Below are 23,486 nucleotides of genomic sequence, written 5' to 3'. Positions count from 1 at the left end.
TCCCACATGGTGGTCCCAGGTTTCGTTCCCAGTGCCTCCTAAAAAAGAAGACAAGCACACAACAGACAGAGAGCAGACAGCGAGCTCAAACAATGAGGGGAGGGAGGAGAAATAAATTATCTTTAAAAAAAAAAAAAGACAATTCTAGGACTTTGGTACATTTCTCCAAGCCTAGGTTATTTGCGTTGAGATTATGCCCAGAGTGTGGCCTTGGCAATGCTGTATAGGATGGGCAGTCCCAGCCCCCGGCCGGGCCCTTTTATGCCCTCGGTGTCTAAGTAGAGAAGTTGCACCTTATCTTTCTTTGTAGGCAACAACTTGAGCGAGAACGATCACACATCTCGCAAGAACAAGCAGTAATTTTCTAGTACAGTGTAATCTAAACCCCCATATAGAAAGAAACAGTTTCCTAAGGCAAATGCTCTGCAGAGAAACAACTCTGCCCAAAGAAAGCAAGCTTGTCTGGGGAGAAGTTTAGCTTCCCAGAGCCTCTTCACTCCCACTGGCCGGTCCACTGTAGAGGCTCTGCCCTATCTCCATTTTATCAGAAGCCCATTGTGCAAAAAGTCACCCTCAAGGTGAATTCAAGTAACCCCTTCTTACGGCAGGAAGGTTTTCTCCCAAGGTTTCAGAAGTCCCAAGAACAGTTCTCAGTGCATGTTTAAACCCAACCCCGCTGGGCCTCTCTTCTCCCGAGAGGTGGCCCAAGTCCACCGCCAAGGAGGACCAGCCTCTTGGGAGGGAGGTTCCTCCGACCTCTCAGGCCTGGCTCCCTCCCTTTTCCCTGCTGCACTTTCTTTTCTAAACAAGAGGGTAAAAAGGGAGAATCTGCTCCCTCCCCCCTGTTTCCAGTTCCCCAAAGCCCTGCTGTTGGTAGGAGGACAGTGTGTATCTTCTCAAAAACTTTATTCAGGACACATACAAATACATGTGTGTAGTTTTGCTTTACTTTTTGCGAAAGTTTGCTTCCTTGCTCAACAATTCAGCACCTTCCTATAGGGTGGAAAGGTGTTGTTAGCTAGGGGATTTCCTACTTTTTTTCTTTTTTTTTTTGCTGCTACAAATGCTACTGCATTGAATATCCTTATGCAGACATTCTTCCATATTTATTTCCTATTGTATGATAGAAGTGGAATTGTTGGGTCAAAGGTTATGTGCATTTAAAATTTCTGGAAGTACATCCCAAATCGCCTTCCTATAGGATTACTCTGATTTACCTGCTTTATCTTTAAAGAAAGATTTGAGCCTATTTCAAGTTTAGGGCCAACATTCAAGTCTGTAAGCAAATCTAAATAGCCTATGCTACTTAACTATAAATTTGCTCTTTCTGCAAATGATAAATTTCAGAATTTCTCTTCTGAGATGTGAGGGCTTGCAGATATTTTCATCTTCTTTTCTCAGGAGTATGTAGATATATTTTTAAATACTGAGTCTCATAAGAAGAAAATTTTGGCTTCCTGCCTTTTTGATTGCTAGCAGTTTGAAAAATAATAAATTACTGAGAAAGATCAAGTCCTTTAAGGCTTTTAGGCTAATATATGTGAGAAAAATATCTCCCTCAAACCTCAGTTTTAATTCCTTCGGCCACTTAATTGGTCTGCGAATGTCAGGCAAGGCAAGCAATTTCACGTTTATATTTCAAATGTAAAGATCTCATCAAAAAAGGAAAACCTGTTCATGGTACCCAGACTGGAAAATGAGCACTTCGCCATCCGAGTGAGCAACACATTTCCTGGCAGGAGAAGTATTTGTGGCAGGGAGAGAAGGCCTCTTATCTGGCCATAGGAATCACATTTATAGATAGATTTTTTTACTTATCAGAAAAATGGAAACCCGGCGTTTGAGTGGAGCCAAGCAAATCGCACCCTCCTGCCTCTTCCTGGGAGCCCAGCTCGGGGTCCCTTCCAGCCTGAGCATCTCCTTTTGTGTGCTTCCCACTCTCCTTGCGTCTGCTGCGTGCAGAGCAGACCCTCCCCGGGAGAGGGAGCGGCTGCCGCCTCTCCTGGGCTGCAGGAGAGCACGCCTGCCGCCGTCTTCGGGAAAGGCTCTGTTATTCTGCGACTCTTGCGGTGCTCACTCAGAGGATTCCGGAGGCAGAGTGACCCTCCTCCTTCCTGCCCGTCCCCTCCCTCCCTGGCTCCCGCCTCCCTCCCCTAGCAGGATCTCCTCCTCCCCTCCGTCCTCCCGCTCCCGAATTCCCAAAGTTATTCGGAGAAATAAGGTAGCCGAGGGGACCACATGGAAGTTGTGACAGCTCGCAGCAGCACGCCCCTCCCGTGCCTGCGGCGGCGCCTGGGCTCCGGAATTACCTGCCTGAGCGTGGCGTGACGGCGACCCCCTTCCAGCCAGCCTGCCGGCATGGGCCACCGCTGCTGCAAGCCTTACTCCTGTCTTCAGTGCCTGGACCAGACGGTACTTTGCCTTCTCCCTCTCCTCCCCCCTCCTCTGCAAAGGCCGGAGAAAGCCCCGCCAGCCCCCCTGCCCTGCCCTCCCCAGCATGCGTGTGCCCGTTGTCGGTGGAGAGGACAGACCCCTGCCTGGCGACCCTGAACCCGCCGTGCTGGCGTTCCAGCCGCGCTTGGTCGTGCACGCTCTGCAGTGCCTTACATAATTCTGTGTTCCTGCAGTCTCCGATGGAACTGTTGCATTTTCCTGAAATAGTAGGGCTCTGCTAAAACATCTTGAAATCCAGACTGCCAAGAAATCCTTGGGAGGTTTCTAGTGCATTTTCATGTACCTGAGGCACCTAACACGTTCCAGTGGGGAAGTTAGAGCAGCGTGACATGCAGCCTTGGTCAAGAGTGAACTTTGAAAGTTGACTGCCGTTTTTTAAGAAATAACCTCTATCCTTGTCATTTATATTCTTTAGGTCAGAGACGAGAACAAACGGTAGAGTTATTCTCGCTGTACTTTTTTTACATCGGATAGGGGTAAAGAACATACAGGCGAAAACTTAGAGCCAGAAAGAGTCTGAGGGTTTCTTTCAAGCCTGCGCTGGAAGGGAAATTCACAGCCAGGGAACTGAAAACAGAGAGAGTGCGACTGAGAATCGTACGACAATTCCAACATAAAGCCTTTCTTTGCTTCTGACATTTGTCTACTCTGTGCGCTTGTACTGGGCAGGAATTAGAGCGCGCCTTTAATTCCACTCATAGAACTATGCTGGCAGCGTCTCTTGTCTCTGTGATATAGTTTATTAGCTCATACTTCTGGATTTCTCAGATGTATGAAATGGGGACTTAAAAGGAAGCAGAAATGGCCAGCTTTCTACCCCTGTGGGCAACAGCAGTAGAGACTGGAGAGAGACTATGTCAGCAGGTGAGGAAAATACATGGCTTCACAGAAAACACATCACAAGGCGGTCACTTGGGAACATCCTGGTTATCAGCTCCGCTATGAACTTTTACCCTAAGTAGTTAGATATCACCTAGGATGATTCCTTCTAAATCCCATTCATACGTTTTTTATTATTAGTCCATCGTAATAATCCTTAAAAAGTAAAAGAAACATTTCCTCCCAACTTCATATAAATACAAGATAGAAAAGGTAACTATTTTGAGAAAAAGGTTTTTTTTCACAGTTTGACCATAGCGCAGCTAAAGATGTTCTGAAAAAGTGATAGGATGGTTAAAATTACTTTTTTAAGTAACCAGTTTCAGAGTTAGGACTAGAAATAAAACCTGAAGTCTTTAGCATTAATTTATTGGGGGAAACTATAGAATCTTATCTAGAGTATAAAATGAATAAAAATCTGTTTAAAAAAGTGGTTTTAAAAAGCTGATGGTGCTTATATATTTTCAACTTGTAAAAACCTATTTATTGACAATGTGTATTGCTGGTTGACCCTGTACCTGGTTACTATGGGAATTATCAAAGAATTCTTAAAAGCCCGTATACAATTTACTAGTTTCAGTTTGGTTGTTCCTCCCACCTTGTCCAGAAAAATTACCAGTAGGGTAGACAACACGCACACAGAACACTTAAATCTTAGCACCAGACGGGAGTATCAGTAGGTGGAGTGCAGCGGGTACTGACCGTGTCTGCTTCTGGAATTGAGTGAGAGAAGAGATCAGTGCTGGATTCCTGGGCAAGTGGTCTTGGAAAAAGTGGAACGTGAACAGCCCTTTGAGGAATGGGGTGGAATTTCAATAAATTAAAGAGAAGAAGTATAATTCCAAGCGAGGAGCGCATGAGTCAAGGTGTTTGGGCCCAATCTCATGAAAGAGGAGAGGGGCAATCTCGTGGAAAAGCCCAGTGGGAAATCAGAGCAGAGAGAGGGCAGGGCAAGGTTTTCCAGCTGGTGAAAGCCTGACCCAGGCATTTCACTTGAGTTAGTAAGAAGCAGGGCCCCAGCCTGGGTTTTTGAGCAGAGGACGTCTGCAGATAGATTCACCAACAGGCATTCTGAAAGGAAAAGCAGGACCCAGGCAGGCGACAAGAAAACAAACAGTAACAAGTCTGATAAACAAGAGATTTTTCCTTAGAGTCCAAAGTCCAGCGTCACAGAAAGTCAGATTATCCCAAGGTGCGTTGATGAGAATGGAACCCCAGCCAGGAGTTGTATCATTTAAGAATCCCCTGCCTGCAGAGCCTGACGTCCCCTTGGAAATGCACTTGGGCAGGTTGAGTGTCCCTTTGCCCTGTCTGGAGCGCCTCTTCAGTCCCTAGGCTGACCCGCGCCCCTGCGCATGCGAGGTTCTTTCTTGTACTTGTCAGTAAGCTTGTGTCCTGCTGGTGAAGATACTATCCCGTCCCTCTAGAGATTTCTGTGCATTCCTGTGATGTGTTGATTATAATCTCCGAGGACAATCTCCTTTATCCGTCCTCTAATTCTTGGCATGGGTGGGAGTTGGGATAGGGCACCTCACCCAGGTATGCCTGGTATAAGTTTGGAGAAGTGATTGGAAGAAGGTTGTTCCAGAGAGGTCAAGGAACTTCTTAAGTGACACATAAATGGATGAGCCATCATAGGCCTAGCTAATCATTCTTCTTCTTGTAATCAGCTCAGATCCCCACATGACTTCTTCGTCCTTGCAGTGGCTCTTGGACATTCCATGTCTCATATCCTGGAAGAGAGTCCTCTATTAGGCAGAGCCTCTCAGGGCAGCGAGATGCCCTTTTTACCCAGGGTTTCTCTCCAGCACGCACGAGGGCAAAGCCTGGAATGATGCACCCTGAAGTGTAGTCATTTCTGATTTCTTTAAAAAACTAGGCGTGACTTTAGTCATTTTCCCCTTAAGTAGACACTGAACTGTATTGCAGAATATTAAGTTTGAAAGATATTTTGCCTTTGACTGGTCTGTATTAAATTTCATTTCATGGTAGAAAAGCTGATGGCGCATTCTACAAAAGCCCAGCGGCCATAGTGTTAATTATACGTGAAAGAACTCATACTTATTGATCAGGTCAAGTCCAGGCGCCATGCCCCTTAAAGCCGTAATAACTGAAATGAAAAGCAAGCGGGTCAGGCCACATCCCAAGGGATTCTTCCTCAGGGCTATGTTATGAATCTGGCCAATCTTAATCGTGGCATCAGGAAGACTGTGGTGTTCACAAGAGGCAGAATGAAAACAACTCTAAAGAGTCTATGTTCTGTTGATGTCAACTTGGGGCTGATTCATTCTCAAATATGAAAGACAATGTTTTCCTGTTAAGACAGACGTCTACCACGTTGAGTTAAACCTACCCTGAACTCAAGAGCCCTGGTGAAAAGCAATATTGTTTCTGGGAAGAATGAAAAATTCTTTGTAATTGAGTATATCTGTATGTGTTACACTTGAATTTTTAAATTTAAAAACGATCTGGTATTATTTAAATACCAAAACCCTATGGCTCTTTTACTTAACTCGCTGTTGTGGTTCTTTTGTTTAGCTTAGGGGTGTGTGACCCAGTTCACATAGTTGAATTTTCCTGATCTGCTCTCATTTCAGAATAGGCTAAAAATATAGGAAAGATTAGTTGGGAGTCTTTGGGTTACGTATATATATTTTAAATTTACATATGTATAGATGTAGGCCTCTCCCTTTAAAAAAATTTTCAGGTGGGTAAAGGGAGCTGGTAAAAATGCTCAGAACTGTAGTGAATTTAACAAAATTGGTGCAACCAAAGCTTCCTGCAGAGAGGATCATGGACCAGAGGCAGGAAGTTGGAGAGGGAAAGAGAAGGCCCACGGGAAGGAGGGTGCCAGGCTCCCAGAAAGAGGCCCATGTGCTGCTGTCACCAGTTCTGTTCTCCTGGCTCTGAGGCTCTCCCCACTCTCCCCGGGGTCTCCCTTCATGTCGTCCTGCTTGTTCATCCTCTGCTATCAGTTGAAATCTCCAAGACAGGTTTGCACGGACAGCATCAGCAGCTAACAGCTAACTCCCATGGACAAAGCGTGTTAAAATAACAGAGGGCGTCAGGCCTGCCTGTGGCTTGGCCATACATCCAGCTGCTTGAAGTTACTGGAACAATGAGCAGGTCGCATGCCCTGCCAGCCTTCTGTCGTGGAGTGAGAGCACAGGCATCTTCCCTTCCAGTGTGTGAGGGGCCTTAGAATGGAGGAAGTGTAGGCCTCGCTGTAACAGACTTGCAGTGGTGTGTTTGGGGCTCGAGGTGCAGGGGTGAGTTGGGTGTTTCACGGGAATGCTCCCTTGGATTCCACCTGTGAAGAGGTGTGCCTTGCTGGAGACCCGCAAGCTCAGTGCAAAGGACAGGGGCGTGAGCAGATAAAAGAGGGAGCCAGAGAGTCGCAGCTGCTGGTCCTGGGCTTAGGTGAATGCCTCCAAAGTGCCCATTCCCAATTAAGCCTGTCAGAGGGTTAACAGTAATTTTAGAGGAATGGCCTTCTTAGACTTTGCAGTTTCTGGACCATGTCACTATGATAGTTCAGATGGTTCAGACTCAGTTCTATTTTTAGCCCTTTTGAGTGGAAGCAGGAGCTCATGTCTTTGGCACCAGTTAGGAATTTTCCACTCACAGCCCACACCATCTGCCGCCCCCATTTAGGGAAACCCTGACCCATCAGAGGAGGCCTTGCACACATTTCAGCCATCCCACCAGGTCAACATTCCAGACCTGGCTAGGTTGGCTTGGGAAATGAAGACAAACAGGACGTGAGGTCCTTTCAAAGCTAGCCTATAGGCAGTCTTACCCCCGGGTGTTTGAAAGAACCTCAGGATCTTGCACAATGGCTGCTGGATTCCATAGAGCATCACGGGATGGAGGGATACCTCTTGAGGGCAAGGAGAAGAGAGTGGAAGATTCCTTTAGTTACCTCTTGCCTAAGAAAACACTGTTCCTGCAATGTCACTGATGTTGACTCATCTCTGTGCAGCATGGCACCATGCCATGCTGGTTTGGCTTCAGGAAACAAAAAAATACCTTACTTGATGCAGAGAATTCATAAATTAGAAGAGTTGATATCATTTCAGAAACAAGCACTTAAGGAAGAAGTGCTGGAGCCAGACAGCAGAGGTCAGCCTTAGAGAGCTGGGCAGTGCCAGTATCTTCAGCAGGAATGAAATCAGAGGCCATTGCAAAAGGCCCTTAGAGGGGCTGGTAGGGTAAATTGAAGGGCTTTGCTCTCAGCAACCCAATGTAGGGTATATGGAAGTGGGTCCCGACAAACCCTGGAAATCTATCAACATGCAACCAATAATAAATTGAAGTAGTGGGGAAGAGGAGAGGAAAGTTTTTCTTTGAAACAGACTAGTCAAGAGCTGACCTGCCCCTCATGCAGTTAGATGGTGATACTTTGTGGTAATAAGTGCTTGCCTCCAATCTGAGGCTCAGTACAATTTGGATCTTGATTGCACTTAGACAAGCTGGGAGGTGGGTAGTATCTTGGCATGTTAGTGTCTGAAGAAGAGTGTGGACTCTGGCTTCAAAGCCCTGCCTTTGCCATTTGCTGGCCAATTGTGCAGGGGCTTGTAACTTAAACCTCGGGCCCCAGAATTCCTCACCCATAAGGGGAAATAAACCCGGACCCACTTGACAGCATTTGGAGGACTAGTAAGAGGTAGGTAGAGGGCTTACTAGCATGCACCCTGGCACACAGATCATGTTTGGTGAAGAGTTTATATTGATTTGGTGATTAACCAGAACTTACCAGAATTTCGCCCTTTGCCTTGACATTGCCGCCATCAGGTGTGTCGCTTATCTCTTGCAGCTGACCCTGCCTTGGTCAGCCTTTTCACAACTGTGGTTTGGAACTAGTTGAATTTAAAGCCTGTACTTCAGAAAGGATGGGGATGAGCAGGGGATGGGATGGGAGCATCACCTTGACCTCTCTCGGCCTCTGCTTTCCTAAATGGCACGCGTTTCTACTCACACTTCCATTTCTTTCATTCTCCCCTCTCCATCTTCTCTGTCTTCCCATTTCCTTTCTCTTTTTTTTTTTTTGCGTCTTTTTTCTTATTTGCCCACTTTGTTCCCCCCAGTCTAATTCTTGCTTCCCCTAAACCACAGCTGTCAGCATTTGCTTTCCGTCAAAGTGATTCGAGTCCAAAGGGCTCCATTCCTATCCCTACCATGATCATCAATGAGGCCAGCTGAGATCTGGCCTGCACCAGGGCCTCCCTGAAACCCTTCCCAAAAGGTCTGCTCTTCTGTGGTGAGAAAGGTGGAGTGGCTTGTAAAGATGCTGGAGATGGTTAGCATTCTCCCAGAGCTGGTACGGTGACTAGAAAGAATGTTGACTGTGGGTTAGAAATCCGGGTGAGTTGGTTGCTTGTTTGCCTTCTAGCTGCTTATCACCTGACTGGTCTAAGTCTTTGTACATCTCATCACTCTGAGAGTTTTCACATTAATAATACTCTTTCTGGACTGATTAGTCCAATATTTCAATTTTCCAGCAGTGTTTAGGAGTTAGAGAGTACGAGTGTTCAACATTATTCTTTATAGCGGCAAGTTTCTTTTGCTAGTTTAAGACTGTTTCTGGATAAATACTGAAATAAACAATCACCAGAATACCAGATTTTCTTAATATGCTGGGAACAAGTTAAATGTTAGTCAGCAATATTATGCCGTTTTAGGACATGCATGTAATCCCTGGGGATTATAGAACTGTTCTTTGGGGTTCCCCAATCTTGGAACAAGATTCAAATCTTAGAATGGAATCAGGAGAGAAATACGAAGGTACCTAAAAGAAAAGAGCATGTGACTGATGTGGAACTTCTAAATGCATTAGATCATTAGTTTGGAAAAGTGCCTAGTTATATATAAGATGCTATCCAGTTGCAAATAAAATAAAAGGAAACAATGATATTATAACAGCTAACACTTATTATTAAGTAGTAAGTGTTGGTATAATACTTACATGGCACCATTCTAACTACTTCACGTGTTTTAATTCATTTAATCCTCACAACAACCCCATGGGGTAGGCCCAGCCTAGAGGCAGCGCATCTTAGTGGTTAGAAAAATGTGCACTTCCAGGATAGTTACAAGCCTTGACCTTCAGGGAAGGGAAGGATGCTATGGGCTAGGCTGGAAAGAAAGAGCCTCGTGAACGAGGCAGGATGTCCATGATCCCTCAAATGATGGCTCTTCCCTACGCTGTTATTAAGAGAACTGTTACCTAACAACTGTGGCCCTGGCACTAAAATTGCTCTCGGTTTATTGTGAAAATAGTTCTATTTTTTATATATTATATTCCTTATAACTTCACTTAGCAAATACCCTTTTGACAATCTAAAGCCATCACTTCAACGCAAAGAAGCACACGCTTCACGTGCCAAGGTTTGAGGGCAACGTACAGAGACGAGCACGTGAAAACTTTTTTTGCGTGGGCACAGGTTCATCAGGCTGCTGAGATCAGAGTCAAAGGTGGCTAATAAAGTTATGAATGGCATTCTTTCCATCAAATAATGCTTTAGCTTTGAGTTTTCTTGTTCCATCTATTGGTGGAATATTGATGTTCCTTCTATCAGTGGAATAAATGACTTGGAAACCTTAAGGTCGCTGTTAGTTGTATTATACATAGAGGTGTTTTAAGTGTTATGATCTGATCATCATTATTTATTAGGCAGCTCTCCATGTGTGGACAAAAGGGTAAGTTTAAGGGTCCAGTTGGTGGAACAAGCATATGCCCTTCAGATAAACATGGCATGGACATTTTCAGGGTAAAAAATTCATAATAGTAATAGAAATTAAAAATGTATAATAATCTATTACAGTAGATTAATGCAGAGAAGTATTCCAGGATCATATCCCAGAGTGTAATACAAAGCAAAGCATGCCCGTGGGTTTTATTGATAGCCTATTGCAAACTTTGCAATTTGAATGTGATACAAATGAATGAGTCATATTTGGCTTTGTATGTTTTTTATATGCTCATGTAGTGATAAAATCCCTTAAGGGCTAGACTTATAAATATTTGCTTACTATGATTCATTAATTAAACATATGAAAGTACTTATGTAGCATAAAACTAGGGGACTCTCGGTATCCGTTTTGTTTTTACAGAATGAAAGTGCCCTTGTGAAAGAAAATGAGCTGTCAGTCGAGCTTGCCAGCATCAGGGATGAAGTTGGTAAGTCGGGCATTGGAAATGAGCAGCGTAAAGAATGTCTTTCCCTGGTTCCCGCGACCGGGTAACAAAAGCAGTGGCGTCTCGTGGCATCAGCCGGAGCGAGCCTGCTCCATCCATGGGGTCTCGTGCCCGGCACAGGGGTGGGCTCTCGTGGCCGTAATTCTTACCTCTCTGTTGTCAGGACAGCTCGTATCAGGACGCGGGGTGGCTAAGGGGGCACAGACGCCGCTGTTCACAGACGGCGGCGCCCCTAGCAGGCCTGCCCCAGGCACCTCCACCGCTGCACACCGCCTGGGCAGGCGGCGGCTCAGGGCAGGGGGCTGGAGGCAGCTCTGGCGGGAGCACGAGGTGCTCTCTGAAAGACGCAGGTGCCCCCTGGCTTCCTGCCAGCGGACGCCCTGCGAGGAGGTGCTCCCCTCTAAGAGGGCAGGCTCCCGTGGGCGGCCTCAGCTGGCGTGGGTGGGAGCAGCTGGACTCAGCCCCGGCTGCAGGGGCTGCTCGGGGCGTCCCCCCAGGGGTGGGCTGTCCTGAGAGCAGGCTGCGAGGGAAGCGCAGGCCGAGGGCGCAGAAGTGGGCGCCCCTGGAACCCCTCGCCCTCCCTGCCAAAAGAGCCCCGTCCTCTCCAGTCTCGGTTTCAATGGAGGTCGTCTCTGTCTCGCAGCCACCGCTGTCCCATCCGACCCGCTAGCCCTCGCGCGTCAGCCCATCGGGGCCCACGTGCCCCCCCCCGTTCCTTCACCACTGGGGGCCGCCCCTCACTGAGTGATCCCCTCTTAGGTTCTCAGTGGCCCGTGTCGAGAGTGGCGCCCACTCTTCCACCGTGGGGAGCGGCTGCCCTCTGCGCTGATGGTGACCCCGCCGGGCGCCGGGCTCTGCTCCCGTTCCTCGCCACGCCACTCACCCGCGGTGCCCCTGGGGTCCCCACACAATTGGGTGGTCCGCCCTCTGTGCTCACATTGTGCACACACGCGTGCACACACATGATCTGTGACCTCATTGGTAGCTCCCCATGTTCTCTTTAAAAGGACACTCCCCCCCATTTTCCCATCCATAGCGAATCTTTTTTTTTTTTTAAGTTTCTCCTTCCTCAACTCAGCGCCTGCAGAACCCCCTCTCCCGCCCCACCCCCCAGCCTGCACTTCCATCGATGGGGTTCTAAGCCCTGCCCTTCCCCAGCCTCCCCCCTCCAGCACCCCAATCCCTAGGGGCAGCTCCAAGGTGCCAGATGGAGGTTCCAAACTTTCTCTATTCACTGTGACCCTAGTGTCTCCAGCGCTTCTCATAGTGCCTCAAGGCCACTTCCAACGTAATGCCCAGTTTAATAAGTTTTCACGTCCTGAAAAAAATAATGCATAGATATTAGGAAAAAATCGTATTTCCATTTTTCATCACCACGGTTGCTTGCCGACCGCAATGTGGGTGCCTGTTGAGCACCTTCTCGTACCTTGGCTTCAGGTCAGATAATGCCACCCACCTTTCCTCTTCTCCGCTGACTTTCACTCAGCGCTTCTTCTCAGATAATAACAATAACCTTCTCTTCACAAAGCTGCGTCATCGAAAGGAGTGACGTGCCACCTGATGTTGGCGCTGTGCACTGCCCTGAGCTGGGGGGTGGGCGGTGTCCAGCAGGCACCCTGCACTGCTGGGTTTCCCTTGGAATTTTAAGATCTCCTGCAGGGCCCCCTGTGAGTTTGCTGCAGGGGCTCAGGGTGCCTCGATACACAGTTTGGGAACCGTGGGCGGGGGGTCACTTCCCTTTCTTCATTGGCTGAGGGACTTGAGGGGGGCAGATGGGCAGGTCTTCAGAGCCTGGGGCTGAAAGTTGCTCCGAGGAAAGGGCAAAACATGACCTGTGTCAAGTGTGCCTCTAAGCCACGTTCCTTCCCCTCTTAACAAGACACGTTGATCTTTCTTTAGGCAGAGACAGAAACATGTTAAAATAATGCCGTCTCCAGTTTCCCATAGAGGGGCACCGAAGCGTGTAGCCCTGGAAGGCAGAGCTCCCAGGGAGGGGGGCATCTGCGGGGGCAGAAGGCGTGGGGGGCCCGCGGGAGCACGGGAGGCAGGGCCACTTTCAAGTTGGGCAGGTCACTCGCCTTCTCTGAGCTCGGGCGCCCCTTCATGAGAGGGGAAGGACGAGCGGAAGCATCAGGGGGCAGCACCTCAAACGCCGAGGACAGAAGAGGAAGCCTTCCACAGAGGAGGGCTTTATGCCCGGAGAGACCCCTGCCACCCCCCGCGTCCCCCCCCCCGGGGAGAGACCCCTGAGCCGCCCCCCACATGCGCCCTCCCGGGGCACACCCTCTCCTGGCCGCCGGCCTGTCTCCTGGCCTGGGGAGCCCCGCACAGCCTCCCTGCCCACTTGCCCCGAAGCGGGGTGAAGGCAGCAGCCCTGCGGAGGATGACGTGGGTTCAGGCTGTAAGTCCTACTGGGGGTCTGCGGAGCGCTAAGCGTAGAACCAGAATCGCCCTGCGAGGAGGGGGAGGCCTCGGCAGCCCGAAGGCGCCGTCCATCGAGTCGGCGTCCCGCCGGCAGAGGCTTTAGCAGAGGGCAGCTGGCCCGCCGCGGAGACTGCGTTTGTGAGAGACGGGCAGGGGGCCATATGGGGATGGACTTCTAGCAGGAAATCCCATGAGTTCAGGGGCTGCACCTGCAGGGAATTCCCTTGCAGGAAGAAGAGCGTGAAGCTTACCAACTTGACTTACAGATGATCTTGCTATGCATAGACCGTCACGCCTTCCTCGGCAGCCCCGCTTTTATTTAGACCTCTGCTCAGCCCAGTCTGATGAGCCGCTGGGGGAGGGGGGAGCTGGCATTTCTAAAGACTGAATTCAGACACAGGAGAAGGAAAGAAGCTGCAAAAAGAATCATTTGGGCCTGCTGATGGTGGATTCCAGAGCGCAGCTGGCCCGTCCCCAAGATCTAAAAATTATGGATTAAATTTTTTCCGATCCATTTAACTGCTGCTTGAAGTACTACTGGTAGCTGCTAATAAGTACCCCTCAGTACGCTACACCCCTACTGTGAATAATTTCACTCAAAGGCTGTGTGCATCTGCCCATTGGTGTTTCTCAAGCCTGGCTGTGCATTAGATCCCCTGGAGTGCTTTTTAAAAACACTCTTCCAGGACCCACCCTAGACCAACAGAATAAAAAATCTTTGAGGGTGAGATGGAGGCATTTTTTAAATCCCCCAGGTGTTCATTACGTTTGAAAATCCATGAGCTCCATTAAAGGAGCAGGGTTTTTATCTGAGGCGGGGATAGGGTAGAGAGGGGAACAGGTAACCTGGGATGGGCCTGGGAGGGGAGATCGTTCGATTGAATGATCATCAAGAGAAGGAGAAATGGCTGGGAAAGGGTACAGAAGAGGAAGTTGCAAAAGACAAATCCCACCTGCTTCAAAATTACACGAGGGTTAAGCTGGCTTCTGGAAAAAGGGAGAAGAATTTCCTTCCTTCCTCCCTCCCTCCCCTTTCTCCTCCTCTCTGGAAGCAATTGCCCGGTGCATGCCCCATGCATCTGCTGATACTGCACATTTAGAAAACATTCCCAGCTGTGGCATCCCCGGTGGAGCTAAAACAGGGTCTGCTAGGAGTACTTTTGATAGGTGCCATCCCACCCTGACTCAGAAGGAATTCCCTGGCAGTCGATTTACAGGTAAACTTTGAAAACAGCCTCTAGTTGAGAGCTCCCCAGGTCTGGAGAAGATATTAGCAGGCATGGATATCAGGGCCTTGGGCCTTAATGCCTGGACCCACCGCTGCATTTTAGAGATGAATAAGCAAGCTGAGACTCGTCCAAAGAGCTTGACTTCCGCTCAGACACCTGCAAGAAGTACCAAGAAGAAGCACTTAGTTCTTCTGAATTTCCACTTATTCATTTGTTCAACTATTATGTTGAGCACCTACTGTATGCCAGGCACAGGCCAGGCAGGGCCTCCATGGATGGTTGAGTAGGTCAAGCCCGGCAGTAGGGCAGCCTTCTAGGATGGGACTGAAATGCATCCTCCGTTGCAGTCAGCTCTCCAAGCCGTGTCCCACCATGCAAAGGCAGGGGTGCGTTTTTCTAATCTACACAAAGGCACCTTGTGGACTAGCTGGGGCTCTGGGGTCATGTCCCGGAGCTTCCGTGGTGAATAAGACTCAGCTCGTGTCTTCAATCTAAGGCCCTCTGGACGAGGGGCTACCAGAGAGGGACCCAGGCTGAAAACTAAGATGTAGATAGAGAGATGCGGGAAAGAAAAAGTCTTACTAATGCCTGCTACCCGCAGTGGTGTCGTGATCCTTTTCAGCTGTTCCCATTCTGCAGCCTTAAAGAAAGAAAAACTGTGTCTCTATTTCTCTTTCCATCTATCAAAAAAAATTTTTTTCACCCTTGTCGTTTTAATAGGTATAAAATATTCTATCAGGCTGATAAACTAGAGTAACCTATTCCTCTCCTTTGAGTGTTTAAGTTTTCCCCCATTTTTTTGGCTATTATGCAGCAAACAAAAGTGCTATTTGCAAATTGCTTTTTCCCTCTTAGGTGATTGTCTTAGGAATATATTTTCAAAAGTGTGTACCAGTACTCTTGACAAGATTTCACATTTGCTCTAAGCTCATCTGTATGTGAAATGTTCTTGGTATTTACTCTGTAAACCAAGATGAAAGATTATGGTGGATTTGATTTCGTTTAGGTAGGGTTGCCTTATGAAGAGGAAATTAAATCTCTCAGCCTCTCTCTCTCCCTCTGTCTCTCTCTCTCCCTGTGTCCAAGAGCAGAGACTGCATGGAGTGGGCTAACATTGCAATATCACTGTTATACTGTATTTCCTGGTCAGCCCCACCCTGAGAGCTTCCTGTCCTCAGGTTCCCTTTGCTTTGGAGTTGGTCTTAATTGGGTCTGTCCTCGGGAAAGTCTTCCCAATCTGCAGTGGCTTAGGGGAAGTCAGGGTATTTTCAACCCCCAGGAAACGAGCGTCCAGTACCATATCCAGCAAAGGAGGACAAAGAGGCTGGAAATCAGGTTTAATATATGCTTTTAGTAGCTTTAAACATACTCCATTTTCCCCAAAAAATATAGGCTTAAAAATATGACCCTTGATTTTTGCCTACTGTGCCATTCTGCAAATTTATAAGTCAAACATCAGAAAACTGAAAGACCACTCTTACACATGTAAGATTTGTGATTTCTTTTCTTGGGAACAGGTTATTTCTTTTTGAGAGTAAAGCTTCAAATTTTGCTTGGATATTTAAGGTCCTCTCTCCAGGAAAGCCGAGTGAGAGAATGACATCCAGACTCATCATTGCTGCCTTATTAGAAAGCCTGAGCCTTAAAAATCAATATGAATTAGATAAACTCCATGAGACAGAAAACCATATGCAGTGCAGTAGCTAGGAACAAATGGAGCTGTCTCTCCCCTCTGCTGATGGAGCCTGATGCTCTCCAGGCCTGCTGAAATGCACATGCAGGCTGGAGCAGGCCCTCTGCAATCCCCACTGCAAGTCCACCGCCAGAGCCTTCCCTCAGGCTGCTCAAAGCTGGAACTTCTGAATCTGCCGTGACCTTGGCCATCGTCTTTGAAGTTCTGTCACCCCAGCTGCTCTCATCTGGCCTTATTTACCTGGCTTCCGCCCCGGTCCCTAATGCTGATGGGGAAAGCTGCTTGAGGTGTCTGGCACCTTCTCCTCTCTTGAGCTCTGTTGCAGTTCCTACTGCAAGCCAGGCCCATGTGTTTTCATCTTTCTACCAGTTTCCAGACCTGAAAGGGGCTGTGCCTTTTTTACTCTTTTGCACACTTCAAAATCACTTAAAATGGACTATAGTTTTAAAATAGAAAGTTGTATCTAAAAACTATCATTCTGGTTAAATTTCTCAGGCATTGTACAGAAATCTAAATGATTAAATCCACGGTTTTATTAAAATCTGCAAATTGAAACAGAACAAAACAATAATGCCTGGATATTTTCTATAATATGAAATAAAGAGATTTTTAAAAATTTGAGACCTTTGATATAATGGCATGGTAGGAAACTATGTTTGTGATAGTAAGCATTTAATTGTTATTTATGATATCCTTAAGTTCCTAAATAGAATGATTTTTCAATTTATCTCATTTGTGACTAGCAACTTGCTCATATGTACATACACCACTGAAAGTGTATTTGTGAGATGATTTTACTTTTCCAACTTATACATAAAGCTCATCTTCCAATTTTGTGACCTTATTCTCTTATACTTCCATAGTGCTTAGTACCTACCAAGCTCGGTCACATAAGATGTTTTATTTAATCACTCACACAACTCAAGAGAGTAGGTGTTATCATCTTTATTTTATACATGAGGAAATTGAGGCTCAGAAAGTTCAAGTGACTTTTCTAAAAGCATACAGAGTCAGGTCATGACCCCAAGTCTAGAATTCTTTCCACATATAGAATGTAAGTTTACCATAGCCTCTCCTCCACTACCACCAAGGTGTTTTTCCAATTTTCAACTTGATAAACTCAAAAAATCAGACAAACCAGAAATAACTGTTTCTCCTAATTCTATGACTTCCACACAAAACCATAATAGATAATAGTATAAATCCATGTTCAAACAGGAACAAACATGAACTAGAGTAATTATGTAGCACAGTGTTGTTAATTATTCCTGGACTGTATCCATTAGAATTGGGCTCAGGAATGAATATCAAAATGCTGTAACAAAATGGTAGCTTAATCAAGGTGGATGTTTGTTTTTCTCTTACATAAAATTAGGAGGAAAGCATTAAGGGGCAGGGGTGTTGTTCCATTCCACAAAGTCCCCAGGGGACCTGGGTTTCTTGCAATTCACTATTCTACCATCCAAGCCCCTTCACCTCCTGGTCCAATGTGGCAGTAGTACAGCAGTCACCACATCCATACTCCAAATAGCAGGATGGAGGCAGAAATTGGGAAGGAAGCAGAGAGAGTGTGTCAGCTTCTTTGGGGAAGCTTCATCCCACTGGCCAGAACCAGGCAAAACTAGCTGCAAGGGAGGCTGGGAATATTTTCTTTATTCTTGGTGAACTTGCTCAGATGTTATTTTATTACTGTGGAGGAAGGGGAAAATGTATGTTGGGAGTTAGCTAGCTGCCTGTGCCACAGGTCCCCAATTGCCTCATGAGAAAAATGGGAATAATAACCCTATCACACTGGTTGGCTATGAGGAGAGCCTCTGGCAGAGTGCTTGGCACAATATGTGCTCATTCTTTTAAATTTCAGATTAGATTCTGCTGTCTTCCTCCCTCTCAACAATTTAAAGAAAAGTCTGGGTCAAAATGCCAAGACTAAGAAGGTAACTTCAGAAATATTAACCAATGTTGGGATCACACACACACACAAAAAGAATGTTCTGATTTAGGAAAAAAAACTCTCTTAAATGGACAGAGGTTGTCAGATTGGATAAAAATGCAGGAGCCAACTATGTGCTTCCTAAAAGATACTCTCCTCAAATATACATAGGATAAAGTAAAAAGAGGGGACAAAGGTATACTATGCTAATACCAATCAAAAGAAAACTGGAGTGGCTTTATTAATACCAAAGTAGACTTCAGATCAAGGAATATTAGCAGGGATGAAGATGGACATTACATAATGATAAAGGGGTCAATTTACTGAGAATACATAACAATACTGAACATCTATGTGCCTAACAATAGAGATTCAAAATACATAAAGCAGAAACTAATTAAACTGAAAGAAAAAATAGACAAATCCACTCTTATGGTTGGAGACTTCAGCACTCTCAGTATCAGTAGAGCAAGTAGGCAGAAAATAGTAGGGATATAGATGACTTGAGCACCACTATCAACCAAGTTGCCCTGATTGATGTTTGGAGAATGCTCCATCCAAAAACAGCAGACTGCACATACTTTTTAATACACATGGAACATTCAGCAAAATAGACGATTTTCTGGGCCATGAGACAAAGCTCAACAAATATAGAAGAACTGAAATCATACAAAGTGCTTTGGACTATGAATTAGACTACAAATCAGTAACAAAAATATTTGGAAAAATTCCAAACATTTGGAAATTAAACAACATACTATCTTGGGCCAAAGGGGAAACCACAAGGGAAATTGAGTGAAAATAGAAGGACATTGTATCAATGTATGTAGGATACAAAAACTCTTTGTTCAGTAGAGTTGAAGCTTCTCATTCAATTTGTTCAACAAAATTTTATATGGTAAGCACTGTCCTAGGCTCTCTAATGGTGAGGCAGAACTAGTTTTTGAAAGAAAGTTTTGATCTAGTAGATTAATCTCCAGTCAGAAATTTGAGCATGATGATATGGCTCTGAAACATACTGCTTTCCTCACAAGACAGAACACCCAGCTTGATGAGGTCCAGGAATTTCCTCTTATGAGGAAATGATATCAGGACAGAGCTGGGAAAATTCAAACCAATGATGTCAGCTGCCATGATTACATTTTATTCCAGTAAATGTAATTTTCTAAAGTCATTTTAGTTTCTCTCCTGAACAGGTGCTTACCCATGCACAGTATTACCAAAACTGCAAATTCCCTTAAATGTACCAGTAACTGGGTTTAGTTGCCATGGAAAATACATTACCAGCTACAATTCCACAAAACTGCTACATTTTCTTTGAGACAATGATTTATTCCATTTGTCAATAACACATTTTCTGATATTTATAAAATCCTTTTAAGTATATAGAATAGTGCATTATGGTTGTTGTGTGTTTTTTTTTAATGTGGAGATGTTTTGTGATCCTCTAAAATATTTGCTATTTTATGGATAAAGATAATTTTGCTTTCTGTTAAAATATGTTCTATATTAATGTTAATATTTTTTAAATCTGTGGGTTTAATCCTTAACTAACCTGAATTGATTTACTAGTCTAACTCAGGTCATCAGGCTGCCCCTAAACTTGGAGCCAGCTGTCTCCACTGGTTTGTGACTCTATAAAACTCATGTTTAAATATTCATGCAAAGCTCTTTTGCATATATTATCTCATCAGATCCTGACAGCAACTCTAGAATATAGTTAATATAGATAATATTACCACCATTTTACCAGTAAATAAATCATGGCTATAGAGATTAGAGGCAATCCCCAAATCCCTTAACTATTCAGAATAACTGAGCTGGATCCTTATCGCTTTCACCATGAACATACGATCATGCTGCCTTCATGTTGTAAGACCTAAATTGATGCCTTGAGGAAGGTTATAAATAGCAGGAAAAAGACATTGACATGTTGTAGAGTTAACCTGAAAATTCCTGAAGCGTACTTTGCAAAATATCTGTAGTAGTTTACAGATAATCACAGGCAAGTTACACAAATAAGATCACCTCCCACTTGTAAATTTCTCATGCACAAGGTCCCCTCTTATTTTTCTCGGTATCTTTCTTCTGATTCGTTTTATAAAACTGGGTTGAACTCTTTACTGTGCCAGGAGTAAAGAGGAATTTGACAGTCTCTGACCTCAAGAAACAGACACACAAACAGATCATTAAAACACAGTGTAGTAGGTGAAATGAGAGACACCTGGGAGTTCAGAAGAGGGTCTGCAACCCAGCCTGGGGTCAGGAAAGGCTAGGGGGCTTACACAGCCGGACTTCAAGGAAAGGTGGGCGTTGGTGAGCAAATGATTCTTCCATCTACGTGGTCAATGAGAAGGCGCTAATGACATCATTGATTTAATCTCTCCTCTGAAAAATGGAGGAATTAGTGAAGAAAGGCTTGTTTCCTTTGTGAAAATCCCTAATCAAGGGGCGTAGGACCCGTGAGTCTGTGTTTATGAGACCCTTTCGACCATCTGCATGAAAAGCAGTGGCAGTGAGTGGGACATAAGACACAAATGGTTCTCTTGGCAGATTTCTTAGCGTTTGCTTTATCTCGTCATGCCAAATGTCAACATAAATTATTCTCATCCATCCAAATAATCACAGAAACCGCCAGGCCCGTGTTCAAGGATCCGAGACTACTGTCAGTTGATTTGCTTAATTTGGCAGTTTATTTGAACACTGTAATATATGCATTGCAGTATATACTTGTGTCATTTCAGGTCATTCTTTTTTTTATCAGAATTTCCATTTTTCAGCCAAAGAGCAGAGTGTTTGGAAGTTAATTTCATTGAAGGAGGTGGTAACTAGACCAGTTTACCATTGGAGATAACCTTGTAAAGATTCACAGGGTTTCAGTTATAAAGACTGTCATCATGATATCAGGGCCCCTTAGCACAGCTGTTTTCTAAAACAGACTGTGGATGAAGGGTGTAGTCAGAGTTTAGCCAATCAGAATGACATGGCAGAAGAGACCAGACTGGCAGCTAAGTGTGGGCATTTACCGTGGTGGAGTCACCAGGGCCCAGCTTTTTGGTTTTCTTTGTTAGTACACCAAAAATGCATTTCTCTTTCAGGAAACACCTTTCGCTTAACTAGAGCCTGATATAAAAAACCAAAATGCCAATTTATTAATTTACAATGAGAAATATAATAGGACTTGTATGTTCCTGTCACTGGATCTTCTCCTTATACACAGATCTACCTAGAAAGCCAAAACTGTAGACAGAAGGCTTCTTGGTGAACCAAAATCCATTGTGTGCTGCAAATAATGATGGCATCTTCCTGAGATAGCCTTGAACATCCATCTGCATAGCCCTTCTTTTCTTGGATCTTGTTCCTTAGCCAGGGGTGGAGATGGGAGGAGATACAAAGCCTACTAGAATCATTGGGGAGCTTTTTTCAACATGCCCATTACTTAGTGGAGTAACTGGTACCAGACTTAAGCTATATACACAACCATAAAACTGGAAAAGTTACTATACGAGCCTGCAGTTTACAAGCATTAGACAGTGGGCACCACAGGACTGTGATCCCTGGAAAAGGGAGCGCCACCAAATGAGTCCCTTGTTAGCCCCAGCACTCTGCCTGGGTGCACTTACCAGACCACAGAACAGCATCCCGCTGAGCTGAAGAGGCAGACTGCCCAGAGTTCAGTGCAATTGAAGTGGTGGGAAATTGTGGGTCAGCGCTTTGGAGAGGAGTAAGCTGGTGGGGAGGGCCCCAGGAGTTTGCTCGAGGGTTTCCCACATGTTGTTAGATGAAGGGAGACCTGCAGAGGGCGACTGGCACAGGATTGGGAGCTGAATGGCAGTTCCAAGGTTGTGCAAGGGAGGCTTTGGAATTCTAGCCCAGCTGAGCAATCAGTGGAGACGTGAGGAAGGTCAGGCTTTAGGAGTAAGTACGGGACCTAGAGCGAGTGTCTAGGGCCTAGGACAACCCTGAAATAAACTCATCATAACAAAGAATAAACCAAACCTGCCAGAACCAAAGGGATTCACAGTCATTTAACTACCTGCCAGAACAAAATTCAACACCTGTTAAAAGAAAACAGTGTCGTATAAACTTCCTGCAATGTATCATCCACAATGTCCAGAATAGAAATTTTTCAATTAGACATGCAAAGAAGCAGGTTTCCTAATCAAGAGAAAAAGTAGTCAGTAGAAACAGACCTTGATCCAGATGTTAGAATTAGCAGACAAAGAATGTAAGCAGCTATCTAAATATGTTTAAGTACATCTAGAAAAAGAGAAACATAAGTGATCAGGTAAAGAATTACAACAGAGAAATGGAAAGTGTATATATATATATATGAACCAAAAGGAAATGTTAGAACCAAAAAGTACAATATCCGAAATGAAAAATTTATTGGATGAGGTGGGTGTGGCTGTTTATGTTACCAACCAAGGCCTTTTTGAGAAAGAGACATTAGAGCTGAGAAGAAGGCCCTGCTTCTCAAGTCAAATTCCAAGCAGAGGGGATGACAGGGTCTAGGCCCTGAGCTGGCATTCCTGAGAAATAGAAAGCTAGCCAGTGAGAATGTGGAGAGAGAGACTGAAGGGGGAGAATGTAACAATGAGGCTAGAGAGCTAGCTCACAGAGTGGGGGCCCACAAATCCTATCAGCCCACACAATTTCTGAGGCTTCACTAAAAACCAGAGTAATCCTGAATTTGCAAATTACCTTGAAAATTAAAACAAAACAAAACAAAAAAACATACAACTTGGCCGCCACTATTCCTGAATAAATTTATTTCAACTATGCTCCTGTCCCCATCCCTCCCTCTTTAACAGAGCTGTGGTCCTCAGTTCATCAGTAATAGACATTTGAATTAGCAACCTCACATGGAGCAGATGCAGCTCAGTGGTTTGAGCACCTGCTTCCCATGTATGAGGTCACATGTTCAATCCCTGGTACCTCCTTTAAAAAAACCGAAAACATGAATTAGCAACTCCTGAACACTGCGTAGGCTTCATAAGGGCTTGGATTTTTTTTTGTAGGTATGTTGGAAACATATAAACAGGTGATGATTTAAATTTTGACAAGATCATAGTGGCTACTTGGCTGATAAGAGATTGTGAGTAGGGTGGGGGAACTGCAACAATGAATGCAAGACGTGTAGGTGGCTAGGACCAGTGGAGATAAAGAAGTGGATAGATCCTGGGCACAGTTTAGAGGTAGAACCGACAGGACTTGCCTGACGCCTTAGATTTAGGGGATCTTACTGGTGGTCTTCAGTACATAGGCAATATTTAAACCCAAGGGAGTGCATCAGTTCACTGAGGGACGGAACGTAGGTTGAAAGTAGACGGCAGTGAGCTACGAGCTTCTGTTTTTGTTTTCCCTATTCAAATTTACAGCTTCTCAATTCCTGGTGTCCTATGGGCTGATGGATTTACTGTTCAAAAGCCATCGAAAGCCATGTATCTAGTCACCATTCCTGCCCCTGTGTACTCAAGCCCCTTACCCCAGTTGGTGCTTCACTGACAGGAAAGACTATTTCCATTAAGACCGTTCATTCTGTGTTCAGATTGGTCTATTTATTAGTGGGTTTTCCCCATATGACACTCAGCTTCAGTAGGGAGAACCCCTCCCCACCCGACCCCAGAAGAGTGCAAGGGGCACCACTGATAATTCCACCACGATGACGGATGAACT

At 45.3% G+C, this 23,486-nt stretch overlaps 1 protein-coding gene across 2 annotated transcripts in view; it reads left to right on the top strand.

Moving 5' to 3' along the window:
• Positions 1–23,486, top strand: part of MTUS2 (microtubule associated scaffold protein 2) — a 560,413-nt gene that overhangs the window by 497,041 nt on the left and 39,886 nt on the right. For both annotated transcript variants that reach the window (XM_058277015.1, XM_058277014.1), the window contains exon 10: positions 10,447–10,513. In XM_058277015.1, coding sequence (XP_058132998.1) covers positions 10,447–10,513 — 67 coding nt within the window. The remainder of the gene's footprint in view (positions 1–10,446; positions 10,514–23,486) is intronic.

Source organism: Dasypus novemcinctus, chromosome 15, assembly GCF_030445035.2.
Source record: "Dasypus novemcinctus isolate mDasNov1 chromosome 15, mDasNov1.1.hap2, whole genome shotgun sequence".
Lineage (NCBI taxonomy): Eukaryota > Metazoa > Chordata > Mammalia > Cingulata > Dasypodidae > Dasypus > Dasypus novemcinctus.
Note: the sequence above shows the minus strand (reverse complement) of the source record. Positions and strands in the feature narration are given on the sequence as shown.